Source organism: Mustelus asterias, chromosome 2 (genome assembly GCF_964213995.1).
Source record: "Mustelus asterias chromosome 2, sMusAst1.hap1.1, whole genome shotgun sequence".
Classification (NCBI taxonomy): Eukaryota; Metazoa; Chordata; class Chondrichthyes; order Carcharhiniformes; family Triakidae; genus Mustelus; species Mustelus asterias.
In genome coordinates, this window is record NC_135802.1 from 98212569 (window position 1) to 98233815 (window position 21247).

The window sequence follows — 21247 nt, forward strand, 5'->3', positions numbered from 1 at the left end:
CGGCCCATCGAGTCTGCACCGACCACAATCCCACCCAGGCCCTACCCCCATATTCCTACATATTTACCCACTAACCCCTCTAACCTACGCATCTCAGGACACTAAGGGCAATTTTTTTTTAGCATGGTCAATCAACCTAACCCACACATCTTTGGACTGTGGGAGGAAACCAGAGCACCCGGAGGAAACCCACGCAGACACGAGGAGAATGTGCAAACTCCACACAGACAGTGACCCAAGCTGGGAATCGAACCCAGGTCCCTGGAGCTGTGAAGCAACAGTGCTAAGCACTGTGCTACCATGCCGCCCAGTCGCATGTATACTAATACATGTGATACTAATACATGTATACTAATACATGTGACAAAAATAATCAAATCAAAGTGGAAAGCCTTTCAGTTCCCCATATCATTCGCCACCTGCCCACTCATTTGATCTATCTATATCTCTTTGCAGGTTCTTGGGATGATTTTTATTTCTTCCACTGTGAAGGCAGACAAAATATCTGTTCAAAGTCTCTGCTATTTCCTTCTTTCCCATTATTAATTCCCCAGCCTCACCCTTTAAGGAACCAATACTCACTGTCACTAATCCTTTACTATTTTGTTTGCTTGTACAAGCTTTTATTGTATGTTTTTTTTATTTCTTGCTACCTTTCTCTCATACTTAAATTTCTCCTTCTAGGGGCGAAATCGTCTGGTTCTTCCCACTGATGGCGCAACCCCACTGCAAGTTTCCCAGTGGCATACTGCCTTCTCCATCGCCAAGAAACATGCCGCAGGGAGGCCAAAGAATTTCGCCCTATATCTTTTCTTTTAGCCATTCCTTGCTGAATTCTAAAATATTCCTAATTTCTGGCCTATCACTAATCTTTGCAGTATTGTACATCATTTATTTCAATTTGATATCATCCTCAACTTCCTTATTTAGCACAGATAACAAGAAGAGCCTTCCTGTAGGGTCTTTCTTTCTCAATGTAATTTATTTTTCTTGAGAGTTGCTTCTTTACTGCCTTACCTCTTAATCTATTTTCCAATTTCACTTTAGTCAACGCTGTCTTTGACCCATGCCTATATTTAAATGTAAGACACTAGCTTCAGACCCAAATTTCTCAACACAATGTGAAATTTGATTATGTTATGAACATTCTTATCTAGAGAATCTTTTACTTTGCGGTTATTTATTAATTTTGTCTTATTACACATTACCAGATCTAAAATATTATATTTCCAGTTGGTTCCAGGATGTATTAGTATTATTGACAGACAATATGTCAATAAATTGATAATTATCTTCCTTGTTTTTGTACTAAAGAGCCATAAAAACTCAGTCTAACAGCTGCAATATGTTGCAAAGCATCTGCTTGTTTTACAATTTGCTAAATTTTGATACTCAGTGATTCAAAGCACAATACACTATTTTCTCTTTCTGAAATGTTTGTGCATAATATGTATTGAGATTCCAAAACTATTTATTTAGTAGAGAACAATTTTAGTAAAAAGTAAAAAAAAGTTGTTTCATATACGAATTGACAATGCTTTATATGCTACACCCAAACACTCCAGAACAACTGAAAACAGGTTCTGCAGCAGCCACAGCTGTACCAAGTGGAGCTTGCACTCAAGTTAACTGGGATGTAGCTTTATCACAAAGTCGAATTCTAAACAGTCTACGAACATCACATTATTTGCATCGGACAGATTCTGAAGGGCCCATCACGCACTGGTATCATTGCTTTCTCTTTCTGAAATATTAAAGTCAGCACTGGGATATTTTCACAGCCCCGGTCAAAGGTAGCCTCTGATCAACAATAGAGAATAGAAACAAAGAACTCACCGCATTGAAATTGGGGAATAGGCTGACCGCAGCAGCAGAGTCCAGTGGGAATGGAAGAAATGGTTTAATATCCAAGGCCGGCTGCATAGCTGGGACTGGCGGCCGTATTAAGGCAGGAAGCGCATTGCTTTGGCATGTGCCGCCTGTAGAGAAGAGAAATAAGTCAACATTTATTTTAGCGTGTGCTTGTGTTATGTTGCTTTTGCATTCCTTGTCAGACGAAAGACAGCAGCCAAAACTGGGAGAGGAGGGGGTGGGAAGCTTAAGGAACTGTTTCAGCTACCCACTTCAAAAAGTGCACCACGACAATCCTGCTGCAGTTATCACCAACACCAGAAAATGAATAATAGCACAGACAGATGTCCATTGCTGATTAATCCATGGACCAGAGGAAAATAAAATATTTTGGATGGTTGTGCTCAGAGGAGCGTAATTCATTCGAGGTATACTGACAGACAAGCTGATCTCTGCTGATAAAGCTACACAGGCTGCTCACTACCCTGGGGTGAGCTCAAAACCTGAAAGTAGGAGCAATTCCAAGTCTCTGATCGTCCAATTGAAATGAGCTTTTACAGTCTGTGGGAAAAGTATGCAAATGAGCAGGAAATCACAATACATACTGATGAGCAGCAGCGTGTTTACAAACCACTGCAAACCCATAAATTTGTTTGCTTCTTGCCACAAGGCACTCTCCATCAGCTGCCAAGAATATAAAATGGCTACCGACCTAAATAATGCTGTGGTTTCAATTATTTTCCAAATTATATTCCTTTAATATTAATTGAAAACTAAGTGAGTCAAAGGAATGGTTTTAAGGAAAAAATATATAACTAAGTTAACAACATCCATTTCTGGGATGCACGCACTGGACTGTAAAAGCCGCTGGTTGCTTTCCAAGAGATATTAAAATTGAAATGTGATGGGAATATTTAACACCGCAACACATGGCTCAGATGTACGACCACAATTTGGCCAGCAGACCTCACTTTTTTTCCACTCCTAGTGATTCTGTTTAGTATAAATAGAATACAAGGCTTCTTGTGACAGTATAACTGCATTCAGTATCACTGCAATAATTGTTTCGATTGGAAAATACATTTGTCAAAACAGGTTTGATGCATATTCAGACAGGTAGCTCATTGAGTACTGACTGGAAGCACATTTATGTGGGACACAGGGAAGAGAAGGCATTCATGTTTTATAGGAATATGAATGTTACCAATGGACTATCTGTTCTGTTTTGGGCACAAAATGCAGCATTAAGCACTCTGAGGTCCAGTATCAGAAAGTTTGGATATGAAGTAAAGCTAAAGCTCTTTTGCCCAGCAACCTGTCTTAACCTCAGGAGTTCTTCTGTACCAGAATCACATTTCCATTTCCCACACCATACATTCTTGTGGCCTCTCTGAATAAAACTGCCAATTAAATGTCCGTTAGTGCTGCTGAATTATTGTCGGTTTGGTGCTGCAGTCTCATGTCTATTGGTAATTGTGTTGAGGCTGCCCAATCTCATTTCGCTGAGAATGCTTCCAGCTGGCAATGCAAACAGGTTTTGATCCATAAGTCTTGAGCTGGATTTAAACCAAGATGCTGCAGGTCAAAGGGCATTGTTCTCACTCTTCCCCCCCTCCCCCCCCCCCCCGCCCCCGCCATAACTCACATCCAAATGGAAATAACATTGCAATGTTTGAATTGTTTGCAACATTAAACATGTTTATCTTGCATTATTATATCAACTGTTACAATTGCTGTTCAGATTGTGAAATTTTTAATCAATGACATTTTCTGTGATCTCAGCTGATCAGCTGCATCTCCTGATACACTTCTGCCTGGCTTTATCCCCACATTGTTGCTTGTGCTAAAGCTATTTGATATACAGCTTGTAGAAGGTGGGTGAAAGAGCAGGTCAAGGTGAATCAGCTTCTGATTTTCCTTTTCCAGGGTTGTTTCTCAGATCAGTGAAGATCAACGAGGGACAGTCTAAATGCATTCTTGATCGGAGTACATTGAGTAAATCTTTTGTGGCCAGGAGACTCAACATGACAGTTTTCCATGGGGTCGCTTTTGATCCAAGTAAACAGAAAAGGCATGCTTTGCAATTGTTTTGTCTTTATAGACTTTCTTGGTAGGGAGTACTTCAGCTGAGAATTACTTGTGCCAAAAGCCAAGAGCACAGTTTCCTTTTCAATGCTCTGGGAATGTGCAGAAAATAACAATTGTTTCCCGGCTCCTCCAGCAAATGTTCCTTCTGGTTATTTGTCAAAGCTCCTCATAACTTTTGCAAATCCTCTGTTCTATTTCTTTTTACTGCTAGCGCTCCTAAAAGAAAGTTGATTTCTCTGACACACTTTTCCTCTCTGATGATAGGGCAGCACAGTGGTTAGCACTGCTGCCTCACAGCGCCAGGGACCCGAGTTCGATTCCCAGCTCGGGTCACTGTTTGTGCGGAGGCTGCACGTTCTCCCTGTGCCTGCATGGGTTTCCTCGGGTGCTCCGATTTCCTCCCACACTCCAAAGGTGTGCAGGTTAGGTGGATTGGCCGTGCCGAATTGCCACTTAGTGTCAGGGGGATTAGCAGGGTAAATACATGAGGTTACGGAGATGAGGGCTGGGTGGGATTGTGGTCGTTCAGACTCGATGGGCCGAATGGCCTCCTTCTGCACTGTAGGGATTCTATGAATAACTTTGGAAAAGAACATTCCAGGTAAAAAATGGTTAAAACTGAAGTGAGAGGAGTGTCTATTAAAAATGAAGTAAACTGTCTGTACAACATTGCACAGTGTCCTTAACAAAACAGGGGGGAAACAGGTAATAATATGCTGCAAGGAACTAGATCTAGTTAGAATTACTGAGACAGATTATAATCTTCAGATCAGCTCGCAGCATGAGAGGCTGCAAGCAGATTGAGAAGAAAAACGATAGTGGAAAGGACACTGCAGTGATTTTTTTTAAAACCTCAGCCATGACATTAACACCAGGTCTCCCAGGTTTCACAAGCCTGAACATTTCACAGCAGCCAGCCTGAGATCAAAATTGATTCATTCAACAGTTGTCAGGACAGAGAAAGGGACATCACTGAAAGAGTCCAACATTGGAGGGTTGACCTCCCTCCTCTTTCCACACCAACCTCTTCCTCCTGGCCTGCCCACTCCCTTCCAATCACCAGTCTCCCAGAGACACCCCTTGAGGTAATGCTATGGGCACAAAGAGCCTGGCCGATGGGAAGAAGGGGTCAGGCTGAGAGAGCAAGCAGGCTCCAACGAAGTGAGCAGCAGGAGTGTGGTCCTGCAATCCTGGGTACACTGATGCAATGGGTTTAAATGACCTCAGCAGGAAAGGGAAGGCGGGTGGCATGCCACGTTCAAGTGCAAACGTCCTCACTCTGATTTCACTCCCCTCCCCTCCACAGCACTCTTCAGATCAACGCAACTCATTCCTCCAATCAGCATATTAGCCCTCACCCTCATCTTAGTGCAATCTCAGATCCATCCCTCACAGTCACCTTCTGTCAATGTTGTTATTGCATCCTCTCCACACAATCCATTTATTACAGGTATCCTTTCTATCGGATAGTGCAGAATTCCAGGGAGAAGCAGAAACTCAGGGGTAACTCTCCAGTCATCACCACCTTGGGCAGGATTTTCCGGCTCCACCATGGCATGTTTCCTGGAGGCGGAGGTGGCACCATTGGGATCTTCCACTAATGTCTATGGAGTTGTGTGCTCACCCATTTCAGTGCCGGGGAACCTGCCATGACGGGGTCACCTTCGGCGGGACTGGAAGATGCCACCAGCAGGAAACATCGGAAAGTTCCATCCCTTGACTGTGATGCGCGATATAACACACGAGAGGCGTGATGTACTCGGGAAATAAAGGCTTTTATTGACAACAATAACAGAGCTTCTATATACAGTACACGATCCCAGACTAAAGGGTCACCAGGCAGAGCAGTGACCTTTATACCTCTCCCAGGAGGCGGAGCCCACTGGGGTGTACCATAACAACTATATTAACAGGTAGAACAGCCCAACCCTAACCCCAACAGTAACATATATACAGACTCCTAGTACTGGCCAGACCATGGCTCAGCACTACCTAGTGGGAACCAACAATGGTTCACCACAGACTGCTGCAGAGAAGGAGGCAGAATGGTTGTGGAAAGGCAGTTGGAGATGGAAAGATGTCTGTTTCACAGATACCTGGTGACAGGATTAAATATCATCATCTACATTGTACATGGCACTCAATCATGTTGACCTGATGTCACCAGTAACTGGAAAAATGATCATCTTTACAATGGTGACTTTGAACCCTTTCCCCTTGTCAGTTCCGATTTATGTCATTTATTTCTCACAGGTTGACCAAGAATCATGCAGGGACTGATACTGGGGAAGGTAAAGGGGTCCTCACAGGCGATCTGGTACTCTGGTTAAACATTACCACACAAATCTTATGCACCAGCTCAGAAACACACACCTTGGTGAGGCTGCCAAGACAGATGGATGGGTTAGTACATGGTGAGGAGCATATCACATGTCAGCAGGATCAGGGCCAGAATTTCACGCTCGCTCCCTCTGGTGGGTTCTGAAGTGAGGGGCGGACATAACCTTTCATAGATGGGACTCCCTGTGGGATCCCACCCACCCTGACCCAGTCGCAATTATATATTGGGGTGGACAGGACCTTGGGTGGCAAACCCATTCTTGCCCCATTTAAGGCCCTTAAGTGGCCACTTAATGGACTTTGCCTATCCAGTCTCAATTTTTAGGGTGGCATGCACTGGTCAGAGCAGGGTGGGAAACTGGAAAAGTTAGAAATGTCCACCTTGGATGGAAAGCCCTTCAGATTCGGGGCACCTGGGAACTCGACTGGTTCCTCTTTACCTACCCCACAAGTAAAATAAAGTAAAAAGTAAAGTTTATTTATTTCTTAGTCACAAGGAAGTTACTGTGAAATTCCCCTAGTCACCACAATCTGGCGCCCGTTCAGGCTAATGCACCTAACCAGCACATCTTTCAGAATGTGGGAGGAAACCCGAGCACCAGAGGAAACCCACGCAGACACGGGGAGAACATGCAAACTCCACACAGACAGTGACCCAAGCCGGTAATCGAACCTGGGTCCCTGGCGCTGTGAAGCAGCAGTGCTAACCACTGTGCTACCATGCCGCCCTCAAAAATCCTCAAAAAATAGTCAAACATGATTTCCCTTTCAGAAAATCAGATTGGTTTTATGTGATTACATGGGGGTGGATTTTAGACAAGGGCAGATTACCTCTTCCTCAGACTGAAATGCTCATCAGCACCACACTGACCAGAAATGCAGCCTGTCTGCAGCAATAATAAACTGCAAAAGCCTTAATTGATTTCTTCCCACCTGGATGTTTTGCCCAAGAGAGTTACCAGCCAATCTGATTGGCAATGCCAGAATTGAATAGTGGTCACTGCTGGGATGACAAGCATTTTCCCCACAGAAAAAACGTCATGGAAGGTGGGCTTCAGTTAAGTCTGGGGATTCTGACCAGGCCTGTCTGCTAGGCTACAATGAGGAGAGATGGGTAGTGGGGTGGGGGGGTCTGGTTTTAGAGGCTGGGGGGAGTCTTAAGATCTTGCTGGGGGCAAAGGGGGGTGGGTTTGCCTCTGATGGGCACAGCGGACTCTTAAATGAGTTACCCATCTGCCAGTCCACTAGCAGCATATTCAGTGAAAGCTGCTGCCAGGGTTGCCCATCTTCTTTCTATCTTTGCTGCTGCACATATTATACCAGCAGAGCTAGGATGAGGTCCTTAAGGGTGTCAATAGGTCCAAAGGTGGACGGGAGGCCCAAAGCATGGGTCGGCTGTTTAGTATGGAAGATAGATCGCGGCTGTGCCACCCGTTTTATTTTGTGGGCCATTGCAACTCCAAATTTGGCAGCGGGGTGGGGTGGGTGTGGAATATTCAGCTCATGCATTTCTAAGTGCATTGTTGAGACTTCCTTCATAAGAGAGGTTTCAGCGTTTTCCTAACCACTGACGTCAAGCTAACTGGCCTGTAGTTCCCTCTTTTGTCTCTCCCACCTTTGCTGAATAATGGTGTTAACCTTACTAATTTCCAATGCATCAAGACCATTCTAGAGTGTAGGAAATTTTGAAATATTATTAACAGTGCATCCACTATCTCTGCACTTTTTTTTAAGAACTGTTTGATGGATGTCATCAGCCCCTGGGGATTTGTCAGCTTCTAGTCTCTTGAGCTTCTCCAATACTTTTTCTGTACTGATATTAATTACTTTGATTTCCTCATTCTAATTAGTCCCTTCATTACTCTCTATCTCTGGGATGCAATTTGTGTTTTCTATTGTGAAGACAGACGCAAAATATTTGTTCAACATCTTATTCCCCATGATAATTCCTCCTGTCTCTGTCTCTAAGTGGCCATTGTTTACCACATCTGCTCTCCTCCTTTTGATATACTTGTAAAAACTCTTACAATCTGTTTTTATATCCCTGGATGGTTTTCTCTCATTTCCCTTCTTATCAACTTTTTGGTCACCCTTTGCTGCTTTCCAAAACTCTCTCGGTTCCCAGGTTTCATGTTATGCCTTGCAGCATTATAAGCCTTTTTCTTAAGTGAAATATTAACCTTAACTTCCCTGGTAAACCACAATTTGATCTTTCCCATTGAAGCTTTGTTTTTAATTGAAAATATTTTTGTTGAATACGTTTATTTTATTTAAAGGAATGATTCAAAATAAAGTTCGAAAAGGGACAGAAAGAATGTGTAATTTCACAAAGGTAATCACTTTGGTGATGCCTCCAAAAAAGGTTCATCAATATTTCAAAAGTGCTAAAAGGAGGGATGGCGTTCTTTAGGGACCAAAAAGAGGATTTACAAATGGAGACTAAGGACATGTTTAAACACTTTTGTATCTGCTTTCACCAAGGAAGAAGATGCTGCTGAAGATGGTAAAGTGAAAGAGGAGGTAGTTGAGAAAGAGAATGTGCCAAAAATTGATAAAAGGTAATAGAAAGGTTGGCTGTACTTAAAAGTTGATAACTCAGCAGGCTCAGGTGGAATACATTGAAGAATACTGAGCAATGTTAGGATGAAGCTTGCAAAAGACATGGGGAGGTGCCAGAGGACTAGAAAATTTACATGTTACACCTTGGTTTAAAGCAGTGTAAGTATAAAACTAACACCTATCGGCCAGTCAGTTTATCTCAATGATGGGAATACTAGAAGAAACAAAAATCCAGACAAATGCAGATTCATTAAGGAAATCCAACTGGATTTGTTAAAGGCAAACAGGTTTAAGAAATTTGATGGAGAGTTTTTGACAGGGTAACAGAGAGAGTTGATGAGAGTAATAAATTTAATGTGCTGCACATGGATTTTCAAAAGGTGTTTGATAAAATATGACATAACAGACTTGTCAGCAAGATTGAAGCTCACAGAATAAAAGGGACAGTGGCAGCATGGATCAGAAGTTGGCTGAGTGATTGGAAACAAAGGGGACGATTTTCCCACCTCAGCGCGCCTGGCACAGATCACACCAATCTGGGAAAAGAGCGTGCGGGCCTTAAAAATCAGTTTCATGCCTGGCACGAAATAGTTTGCAATTGTCCTGGTCCCTTTCTATTGGCACAAACTGGATAACGCCCAGAAAAGGCATAAAGCCAATTGACTGGATCTCAATCTCATTAACAAGTCCAGAACACGATTGTCCTCCCTCCTAGAATGTTCCCACCTCTCCAGCAGAAGGTCACGCCAGCGTGAATCATGACTGGTCTCCACTAATGAAGACCTGGCACGCCGGGGGACACAGAGGCCATTGAAGCTCCCAGGTGGTCAGGGGCATGGCTGGGAAATGTCCACTAGACATCGCTGCCCACCGGACATCCCAGCGGTGCCGTTTGGGTGCCCTGGTGGTGCCAGTGTCAGTTGAGTACAGCCAGTGTGCCAGGGCAGTGGAGCCTGAGTGGGGGCTATGTGGGGTGGGGGGAGGGGGAGAGGTCCAAGGGGGGTCATGATTGGGGACCCATTGGAGGGCCCCAATTCCAGCGATCTATATCGGGGAGGGGATAGGGAAGCATGTGTAGTCACTGTTGTAGTGTAGAAATAATGGCAGGCCAATTTGTCCCACAAATAGCAATAAGACATGTGGCCATATCATCTGCTCTGGATGTTGGTTGGATAAATGTTGGCCAAGACATTGGAAGAATTCTTCTGCTCTTCTTTATCAACCCAAAAGCGCCATATTTTATATCTAACTGAAAGGGCAGATGGGACAATGGTTTAATGTCTCTTTCAAAAATGCAACACACCCTAAATGCTGCACAGATATGGTAGCCTCGATTGAATGCTCAAGTCCACGACCCCTTGGCAAAGAGGCATGAAAGCTACCACTTGGACCTGAACTGGAGCAAGATTGCTGATCCTGATGACATTTTTCTATCATTCTCAATAAATGTGCCTTGAAACTTATTGCTGTAGTTTCCATTGCTGTATTTTATTTCCCTTCCCTTGGAAATGTACGTTCATCTTCCCCATAAGTAAGGTAAGCCCTACCTAACCTTCCAACTATTGCCCTTATACGGGTCAATTCTAAAGGGATATTAGCTGCTCTTAACTGAATTCATACATCATTTTGAAAATGAATCCATAATAATTACAACTTTCAGTGCAGCCATTCTGTAATCTTCCTCCCCACGTTACAAACTTCTAAAATAAATTCTTGAAAATTATGGTAATACTTTGTCACAGTCTCGTCAAAGCATGGAACAGAGCCTGGCACCATGAAAGTTACCAGCATATAAACTTTTACCAACATTATGCTCATCCCCATTTAGTTTGTTCTCAAATCTGTAGTTGATGGTTATCCTCTGACTTCTAGTCCATTAATTCTGAAATCTCTGGTCTACTATCACATAGTTTTGGGAAGAAACAAAATGACATGAGGCACAACTCAAGTGGATTTCCTGATATGTGTGTCTTGTTACGCAACGCCCCATTCTAAGTATAGCCGGGAATGGATGTCTTTCTCTTCCACTGCTCCACTGACTCACGGGATCGCAGAGCTGTACAGCACACAATGATCATTCTGCGAGTTTTAGCAGAGCTTTATTATAGGTTTCTCAGTGTTCTGGCATCTGAAGTGCAGCTTCCAGATGCTTAATGCGTGTTTAGTAGTGACCCGAAGAACTGCGTGGGATTGATTCTATTTGCATTCTGCTGATGTTAGTGGTGGTTTAAAAAGTGTCGTGAGCCAGGGCCTACGATGACATAACCTGTCCCATTTTTAAAAAATGCTTGAATAACCTTGGCAGTGAAGGCCACATTGAGATGGAGGCATCATCTTAGCTACTTGGAAAGTTGGCATTCACTCCTAGGGCATAGGAATTGTGAGAAGCAGCCAATGGCGCCATAAGAGTGCTGTCAGCTGGGATGGACAATGAATGCTAACTTAGCCAGCGACACTCAGATATCTGTGACAGAATAAGAGAAAAAAACTATAGGTTTTGGGGAAACCTAGTCGTACATAAAAAATGTGCAGCCTGACTATTCTAATGTAGGTTGTCCATACAGAAAGTAGTGAAGTTGCTTAGCCTGTTAAATATTACATCATTCACTTGTTGGTTACATATGTTAACTGCAGACTGTGTGGATGTTGGTGATGTTCCCTTGTGGCAGCTTGCATTGAGCCAGAGCTATAACAGCTCAAGACTGTAGTTGTAATGACAGCAGTGTAATTTCTGCAATGGAGGTTGCTTAAATATTAGTTTCCAGAGGACAGTACGACTATATCATTGCTTCTCAAGTGAGTTGAGGCCTAATTAGGACAATTCTATTCAGGTGGGCGCGTTGCAGTCTGTAGTCATGGCTTCCTGGTGAGGGCAGTCTAACTCAGGTATAATCTCATCTGATTCGGCATTCCCTTTCTCCCCCTACTCTTCCACTTTTTCCCAATAGGAATCACATGATTTATTTAATCGGAAGGCCCAATTAAAAATAGCTCTGTGTAAAATGTTGGCCAAAATCCTTCAAAAATAATTTTGAAGAAACAAGTTGCCAAAACATTCTGAAAAAGAAATCTTGACAGATTGCAGATTCAACTTATAATCACTAAAAATCAGTCAGCTCTTAAGACTGACCTCCTGTCAGTGTAAATCGGACTTCCCTGCAATGCTCCCTGTATCATGTTGGCAATACACAGCCCATTGCCAGTAAGAATCACAGAAATAATTCATCCCAGTATTGTGAGAAAGCTTGCTTTTATCAATAACTCTGTCTGCTGCTATAGGCTGTCCCACCCCAAGGATGATTGTTTTGATTTGATTTATTATCACATGTATTAGTATACAGTGAAAAGTATTGTTTCTTGCGCACTATACAGGCAAAGCATACTGTTCATAAAATACATAGTGGAGAAGGAAAGGAGAGGGTGCAGAATATAGTGGTACAGTCATAGCTAGGGTGTAGAGCAAGATTTTTTTTAAAAACCGAATCCCTACAATGCAGAAGACGCCATTCGGCCCATTGAGTCTGCACCAACTCTCTTGACAGAGTACCTACCTCTCCCCACCCTATTTCTACAATTCCATACATTTACCATGGCTAATCCCACCAAACCTACACATCTTGGGATACTAAGTGGCAATTTAGCATGGCCAATCCACCTAACCTGCACATCTTTGGATCAACTTAATATAAAGTAGATAATAGTATTAGAAAATTTATAAGAGTTAGAGTACAGTTTTAAAAGCATTCAACGAGAGTAAAAGATAGAATTATAGGGTATGCTGGGGACAGCTTGTAAGAAGTTGCCACACTCCGGCGCCATCCGTGCTTTTGGAAAGAACTCTGGTGATTGGGTTCTTTGTAGAGTTTCATGAGTTATCATCCTATGTTGATTGGAAACTATATCATTTTGTAGAGTAAGTACACTTGTGGGATGTGAGAGGTTTGCACACACAGAAAGCTCAGAACTGGGTCTGATATACTTAGGCCAGTGTGCAGCAAATTATGGCCAAGTCAATTCATACGGATTAAATTGAGTAGCCACAATATGCAATATAGAATCTCCACATCACCTAAGGAGGCCATTCGGCCCATCGGTCTGCACCAACTCTTCAACAGAGCATCTTACCCAGGCCCACCAGCCACCCTATCCCCGTAACCCTGCTAATCACCCTAACCTGCACATCTGGAGACTCTAAGGGGCAATCTAGCATGGTAATCTGCTAATGTTTGGACTGTGGGAGGAAATCAGAGCAGCCAGAGGACACACACATAGACACAGGAAGAACATGCAGACTCCACATAGACACCCCAAGGCTGACATCGAACCCGAGTCCCTGATACTGTGAAGCAGCAGTACTAACCACTGTGTCACTGTGCTACCCAAATATACATTTGATTGTTTTATGAATGGAATTTGCTTTTGCTCCTAATAGTTATGTAGTACTGCAGTGCTATATAGAATTGTAAAGGGTTAATGTAGAAAATCTTATTGTGCCCTGGCTAGCATCCCGGTCTCTAAGCCAGAAGCTCCAGGTTCAAGATCCACCCCAAGACCTGATGACCAAGGAAGTTGCATTCATAATGTGGTCAAACGGGTTGAGTGCGTCAACCCGAAATCCCTTCAAAACATGCCAATACTGGCAGTAACGGTGGGAGAGACTCCTGGTCAGCCACGCTTGATGTGGAGTAGCACAACCTAGTGACTGACTAGTTACCTGTTCCATGAATAACTAACTATGGAAACAGACAAAAATCTGCCTTCATGCACCACGAAGTGCAGGAAGAAAATTGGAATTTAAAAGGGTTAATGTGAATATGTAAATGAGAACATTTACATAATCTTGGGGAAGTGATGTAAGATCACACGACTATCATTTGTGGGTTCTCTCTTACAGCCTCATAGTAAGTTTCATTATAGATGTTATTCTTCACGTTTTGCATAAAGTTGATGTTAAACCCAACCTCAGAAGACTCCAACAGTAGTCACTGACAACAGCTCAAACCCAAGAGGATGAGAGAAATATCTGTCAGCTATCTACAAGTTATTCTGTATAAGCTATTATATGCTTGTGGTAATACTTGAAGTCTTCAGTTTTCATTAAATATTGGCTCAAATTTCACTGTGGGAGCTGGAGGTCAACAAACAGCATTTTGAGTAGTCAAGAACAGCCTGCTGTAAAGCTCTGCCAAAACTGGCCAAGTTGAATGCCTGTGTACATATAAAACAGGAGTTCAATTCTAACAATATATTTTTCATTGTAAATTAGGTTTAAAAATATAAAGGCAAGTTTTGATAATGTATTTAGGAGATTAACATTGGACTGTCCATGCAATAGCCGATACCCACTCAGCTGAAGTGTATTGAGCACTGCTCTCTTTATTACTGGGTGCAATGGTCCAAAGCCTACTCCATAACCAATGCATTATTGCAAGCCCCTCCTGGGGCTCCATACTGCCTAAAACAATGCACAAGGCCCACTAGAGGCGAATATGTATTTCAATTGAGCCAAGCTCCATAATCTGGTTGAGTTGCTTAATGACAGTGTTAAAACAAAATCTTTCTTGGGTGGTCCTGACTTCATACCAGGGCAATTCAACCTAACCTTTCACTGGGTGCAAATTCGGATGGTGATTGAAAACAGCTTCCTTTCTAAAAGTTATCAGGTCCAAAGTTTCAGAACGGTGGTTCTATCAGCACTGAGATCACATTGATGATGCCTTTATTGCCAATTATACTGTTGTCCTGATTGTGCTGATGATAAAAATAAAATCCACATTAGCAATTTATAATTTCAGTGAACAAAATCGAAATGTAATCTCTGAGGAAAAGATGAAATCTTAAGTTATGATTTAATTCTAACGTAGAGGATCCTACGTTGGTTAACCTACGAGCACTTGAGCCAGAGCTTAAGGAAATATGTTTAAATTCAGATTCTGACATATTCCCACAATAACTAGGGTTTTTGCCAGAATAATTGTGTTTTGTAACACATCACAGATTCGATATATCATCGATATGCAGAAAGCTAGAAAATACTCACTCAGATGCAGCTGCAAAGCCAGCACACCCCTTACATCTCCACTCACATAGTGTGTTTATTGCAGCCCTAATATTTACTGTCAAATGGGTTACACCATCTTGTATGTAGCTAGAAAACTACCTGCTTACTCTACTTTATAATCTAGCTTTCAGTTCACAAATATTAAAGGACAGGCAGCCAACAGTTACAAACAGCTTAAACAGAGCATTCCTCATGGGTGATGAGAAAGGATTGATGGAATTCTATGCAAAGAACCAACAAATAACATGCTAACTATTAGAAAATGTATCACAGTAATGTAAGGTTTTTGACTACAAGAAAAACAGAACCAAAAATTAAATGTAGTTTTACAGGGACAATCCACTTAGATAGTTTGGCTCTGTAAACCCGATTTATTAACAGGCACAGAGTTGAATTTATCATACAATAGAATCCCTACAGTGCATAAGGAGGCCATTCAGCCCATCGAGACTGCACTGACCACAATCCCACTCAGACCCTATCCTCATAACCTCACGTATTTACCCTAATAGTCCCCCCGAAACTAAGGGGTAATTTGGCACGGCCAATCAACCTTATCCGCACATCTTTGGATTGTGGGAAGAAATCGGAGCACCCGAAGGAAACCCATGGGGAGAAAGAACAAAGAACTGTACAGCATAGGGAAACAGGCCCTTTGGCCCTCCAAGCCTGTGCCGCTCCTTGGTCCAACTAGACCAATCGTTTGTATCCCTCCATTCCCAGGCTGCTCATGTGACTATCCTGGTAAGTCTTAAATGATGTCAGCATGTCTGCCTCCACCACCCTACTTGGCAGCGCATTCCAGGCCCCCACCACCCTCTGTGTAAAAAACATCCCTCTAATATCTGAATTATACTTCGCCCCTCTCACCTTGAGCCCGTGACCCCTCGTGAACGTCATTTCTGATCTGGGAAAAAGCTTCCCACCGTTCACCCTATCTATCCCCTTCATAATCTTGTACACCTCTATTAGATCTCCCCTCATTCTCCGTCTTTCCAGGGAGAACAAGCCCAGTTTACCCAATCTCTCCTCATAGCTAAGACCCTCCATACCAGGCAACATCCTGGTAAACCTTCTCTGCACTCTCTCTAACGCCTCCACGTCCTTCTGGTAGTGCGGCGACCAGAACTGGACGCAGTACTCCAAATGTGGCCTAACCAGCGTTCTATACAGCCGCATCATCAGACTCCAGCTTTTATACTCTATACCCGATCCTATAAAGGCAAGCATACCATATGCCTTCTTCACCACCTTCTCCACCTGTGTTGCCACCTTCAAGGATTTGTGGACTTGCACACCTAGGTCCTTCTGTGTTTCTATACTCTTGATGGCTCAGCCATTTATTGTATAACTCCTCCCTACATTATTTCTTCCAAAATGCATCACTTCGCATTTATCCGGATTAAATTCCATCTGCCACCTCCCCGCCCAATTTTCCAGCCTATCTATATCCTGCTGTATTGCCCGACAATGCTCATCGCTATCCGCAAGTCCAGCCATCTTCGTGTCATCCGCAAACTTGCTGATAACACCAGTTACACCTTCTTCCAAATCATTTATATATATCATAAATAGCAGAGGTCCCAGTACAGAGCCCTGCGGAACACCACTGGTCGCAGACCTCCAGCCGGAAAAAGACCCTTCAACTGCTACCCTCTGTCTCCTATGGCCAAGCCAGTTCTCCACCCATCGAGTCACTTCTCCTTGTATCCCATGAGCCTTAACCTTCTCAACCAACCTGCCATGTGGGAATTTGTCAAATGCCTTACTGAAATCCATATAGACAACATCCACGGCCCTTCCTTCGTCAACTTTTTTTGTCACTTCCTCAAAAAACTCCACCAAATTTGTAAGGCACGACCTCCCTCTTACAAAAGCATACTGTCTGTCACTAATGAGATTGTTCCGTTCTAAATGCACATACATCCTGGCTCTAAGAATCCTCTCCAACGGACGTCAAGCAAACGGCCTATAATTTCCCGGGTTATCCCTGCTACCCTTCTTAAACAACGGGACCACATTCGCTATCCTCCAATCCTCAGGGACCTCACCTGTGTCCAAAGAAGCGACAAAGATTTCCGTCAGAGGCCCAGCAATTTCATCTCTCGTCTCCCTGAGCAGTCTAGGATAGATGCCATCAGGCCCTGGGGCTTTGTCAGTTTTAATGTTCCCCAAAAAACCTAACACTTCCTCCCTTGAAATGGAGATTTTCTCTAATGGGTCAACACCTCCCTCCGAGACACTCCCGGTTAACACGTCCCTCTCCTTCGTGAATACCGATGCGAAGTATTCATTTAGGATCTCCCTATTCCCTTGGGTTCTAAGCATAATTCCCCTCCTTTGTCCCTGAGAGGTCCGATTTTCTCCCTGACAACTCTTTTGTTCCTAATGTATGAATAGAATGCTTTAGGATTCTCCTTAATCCTGCCTGCCAAGAACATCTCGTGACCTCTTTTTGCCCTTCTAACTCCCCGTTTGAGTTCTTTCCTACTCTCTCTGTATTCCTCCAGAGCTCCATCTGTTTTCTGTTGCCTGGACTAAACGTACGCCTCCCTTTTCATTTTAATCTGATCCTCAATTTCCCTGGTTATCCACGGCTCTCGAATCCTACCTTTCCTATCTTTCCTTTTTACAGGCACATGCCTATCCTGCAGCCTTATCAATTGTTCCTTAAAAGACTCCCACATGCCAGACGCGGACTTACCCTCGAACATCCTCTCCCAATCAATGTCCACCAATTCCTGCCAATTCCGGCTATAGTTAGCCTTCCCCCAATTTAGCACCCTGCCCGTAGGACAGCACTCATCCTTGTCCATTACTATCCTAAAGTTAACAGAGTTGTGGTCACTATTTGCCACATGTTCCCCTACCAAAACTTTGACAACCTGACTGGGCTCATTTCCCAGAACTAGGTCCAGTATAGCCCCCTCTCTAGTCGGGCTATCCACATACTGTTCCAAAGAACCTTCCAATATGCATTTTACAAATTCCTCCCCGTCCGGAACCCCAGCTGTAAGCACTTTCCAGTCTATACCAGGGAAATTAAAGTCCCCCACTACAACAACCCTATTTTTTCTGCACCTATCCAGAATCTCCTGACATATCCTTTCCTCCACTTCCCGTGGGCTGTTGGATGGTCTGTAGTACTGCACCCTTCCTGTTTCTGAGTTCCACCCACAGTGACTCAGTACATGACCCCTCTAAGTTGTCTACCTTCTGCACCGCAGTAATATGCTCCCTAACTAATATCGCTACACCCCCACCTTTTTTAGCCCCTCCTCTGTCTCGCCAAAAACACTTATACCCCGGAATATTCAGCTGCCAGTCCTGTCCTTCTTTTAACCAAGTCTCCATCACCGCAACCACATCCAAATTCCGCGTAAGCATTAAGGCCCTAAGTTCGTCTGTCTTACCCGTTACGCTCCTCGCATTGAAGCAGATGCACTCCAGACCTCCAGGCTCACTCAGGTCATCCTCCTCCAGAGTGCTCCTCTTCTTAGCTAGCCTTGCCCTGGCCCCCAGCTCAACCCCAGCCTCAGTACTTACTGACCTACTGTTTTGTTCCCCACCCCCCTGCCACACTAGTTTAAATCCTGCCGAAACACTCGAGCAAAACTCCCAGCCAGGATATTTGCTCCCTTCCAGTTAAGGTGTAACCCATCCTTTCTGTACAGTTGCCATCCTGACTTGAAGTCTTCCCAGTTATCTATGAATTTGAAACCCTCCCTCTTGAACCAGTCCTTTAGCCATGCGTTCAACTGTAGAATCTCCCCGTTCCTAGCCTCACTTGCACTAGACACCGGGAGCAGTCGAGAGATTGCTACCCTGGAGGCCTTACTTTTTAGCCTAGCACCCATCTCCCTGAATTGCTCTCGTATGACCCCCCTGCTCTTCCTACCGACATCATTTTCACCAATGTGTATTACGTCCGTTTGTCTACCTTCCTTTTTTAATATGCTTCCTACCCTCTCGGAGACATCCAGTCCCCCGGCACCAGGGAGGCAGACTACCATACTGGATTCTCGTTCGCTCCCACAGAACCGCCTGTCCGTGCCTCTAACCATTGCGTCCCCCACCACTATCGCTCTCCTAAACCCCTTCGTTCCCTTCCGGACCACTTTGCCTGTCTCCGTGCAGGCGATCTTTTCCTCGTGGCTTACCCCTGGAGGGTCATCCCCCTCCACAGAATCCAAAACAATATACCTATTTTGGAGGGGGACAACCACAGGGGATCCCTCCACAGACTGCTCATTCTCTTTCCTTATCCCATCTGTTGCCCATCCCTTTCTTTTATGGGAAACTGCCAGTGGGGTACTTTCTGGCACATCACCCTTCTGACTATTACCCCTCCTAACTGTGGCCTACGTGTCTCCCTTCCGAGACCCTGGTGTCACTACCTGACTATAACTTCTATCTATTAATCTCTCATGTTCCCTAACTAAACTGAGGTCATCGAGCCGCAGCTCCAGCTCCCTTACACAATCCCTCAGGAGTTGCAGTTCCACGCATCTGGCACAGATATGGACTTCCGGGAGGCAAGTCGTCTCCAGGAACTCCCACATCTCACACCGAATGCAGTATACTGGCCTCCCACTCATACCTGCCATTTCCTTTTTAGTTTTTGGAAGATCAAACAAAAAGGAGGGGAACAGAAGAAAAACAAACAACCTTCCTCGCCTCCGCCGAAGCCCTGTGAGCCAAAGCCCTTACAGCTCACACTCTGCTCCCTGCTCACTCCGCTGCCCTCTCCCGACGCTGCCCGCTCAAAAGTGCGGCCTGCTTTTAAACCCTCCAAAAACCTTCCCAGGCTTCTCCTGGGCCTACTTCCGGTTTTGGAAAAAACCTCCGATTTTTAACACAAAAATCACTGAAAAATAAATAAATAAATCAAATGCAGAAACAAACTCTCTTACCCTCAGCCTGCTCCTGTGGAACAATGAGAAAGTGCAAACTCCAAACAGACAGTGACCCAAGCTGGGAATCGAACCCAGGTCTTTGGCGCTGTGAGACAGCAGTGCTAACCACTGTGCCACTGTGAATTTTAGCACTGTAAGAAGTTTAACAACACCAGGTTAAAGTCCAACAGGTTTATTTGGTAGCAAAAGCCACACAAGCTTTCGAGGCTCTGAGCCCCTTCTTCAGGTGAGTGGGAATTCTGTTCACAAACAGAACTTATAAAGACACAGACTCAATTTACATGAATAATGGTTGGAATGCGAATACTTACAACTAATCCAGTCTTTAAGAAACAAAACAATGGGAGTGGAGAGAGCATCAAGACAGGCTAAAAATATGTGTATTGTCTCCAGACAAGACAGCCAGTGAAACTCTGCAGGTCCACGCAACTGTGGGAGTTACAAATAGTGTGACATAAACCCAATATCCCGGTTGAGGCCGTCCTTGTGTGTGCGGAACTTGGCTATCAGTTTCTGCTCAGCGACTCTGCGCTGTCGTGTGTCGCGAAGGCCGCCTTGGAGAACGCTTACCCGAATATCAGAGGCCGAATGCCCGTGACCGCTGAAGTGCTCCCCAACAGGAAGAGAACAGTCTTGCCTGGTGATTGTCGAGCGGTGTTCATTCATCCGTTGTCGCAGCGTCTGCATAGTTTCCCCAATGTACCATGCCTCGGGACATCCTTTCTTGCAGCGTATCAGGTAGACAACGTTGGCCGAGTTGCAAGAGTATGTACCGTGTACCTGGTGGATGGTGTTCTCACGTGAGATGATGGCATCTGTGTCGATGATCCGGCACGTCTTGCAGAGGTTGCTGTGGCAGGGTTGTGTGGTGTCTTGGTCACTGTTCTCCTGAAGGCTGGGTAGTTTGCTGCGGACAATGGTCTGTTTGAGGTTGTGCGGTTGTTTGAAAGCAAGAAGTGGGGGTGTGGGGATGGCCTTGGCGAGATGTTCGTCTTCATCAATGACATGTTGAAGGCTCCGGAGGAGATGCCGTAGCTTCTCCGCTCCGGGGAAGTACTGGACAACGAAGGGTACTCTGTCCACTGTGTCCCGTGTTTGTCTTCTGAGGAGGTCGGTGCGGTTTTTCGCTGTGGCGCGTTGGAACTGTTGATCAATGAGTCTAGCGCCATATCCTGTTCTTATGAGGGCATCTTTCAGCGTCTGGAGGTGTCTGTTGCGATCCTCCTCATCCGAGCAGATCCTGTGTATACGGAGGGCTTGTCCGTAGGGGATGGCTTCTTTAACGTGTTTAGGGTGGAAGCTGGAGAAGTGGAGCATCGTGAGGTTATCCGTGGGCTTGCGGTACAGTGAGGTGCTGAGGTGACCGTCCTTAATGGAGATGCGCGTGTCCAAGAATGCAACCGATTCCGGAGAGTAGTCTATGGTGAGCCTG

General features: G+C 44.4%; 1 protein-coding gene across 8 annotated transcripts in view; it reads right to left on the minus strand.

The window, feature by feature from the left end:
* The window catches only part of LOC144510005 (zinc finger protein 385D-like), a 388192-nt gene that overhangs the window by 310334 nt on the left and 56611 nt on the right, over positions 1 to 21247 (minus strand). For all 8 annotated transcript variants that reach the window (XM_078239174.1, XM_078239134.1, XM_078239165.1 and 5 more), the window contains exon 2: positions 1837 to 1979. In XM_078239174.1, coding sequence (XP_078095300.1) covers positions 1837 to 1979 — 143 coding nt within the window. The remainder of the gene's footprint in view (positions 1 to 1836; positions 1980 to 21247) is intronic.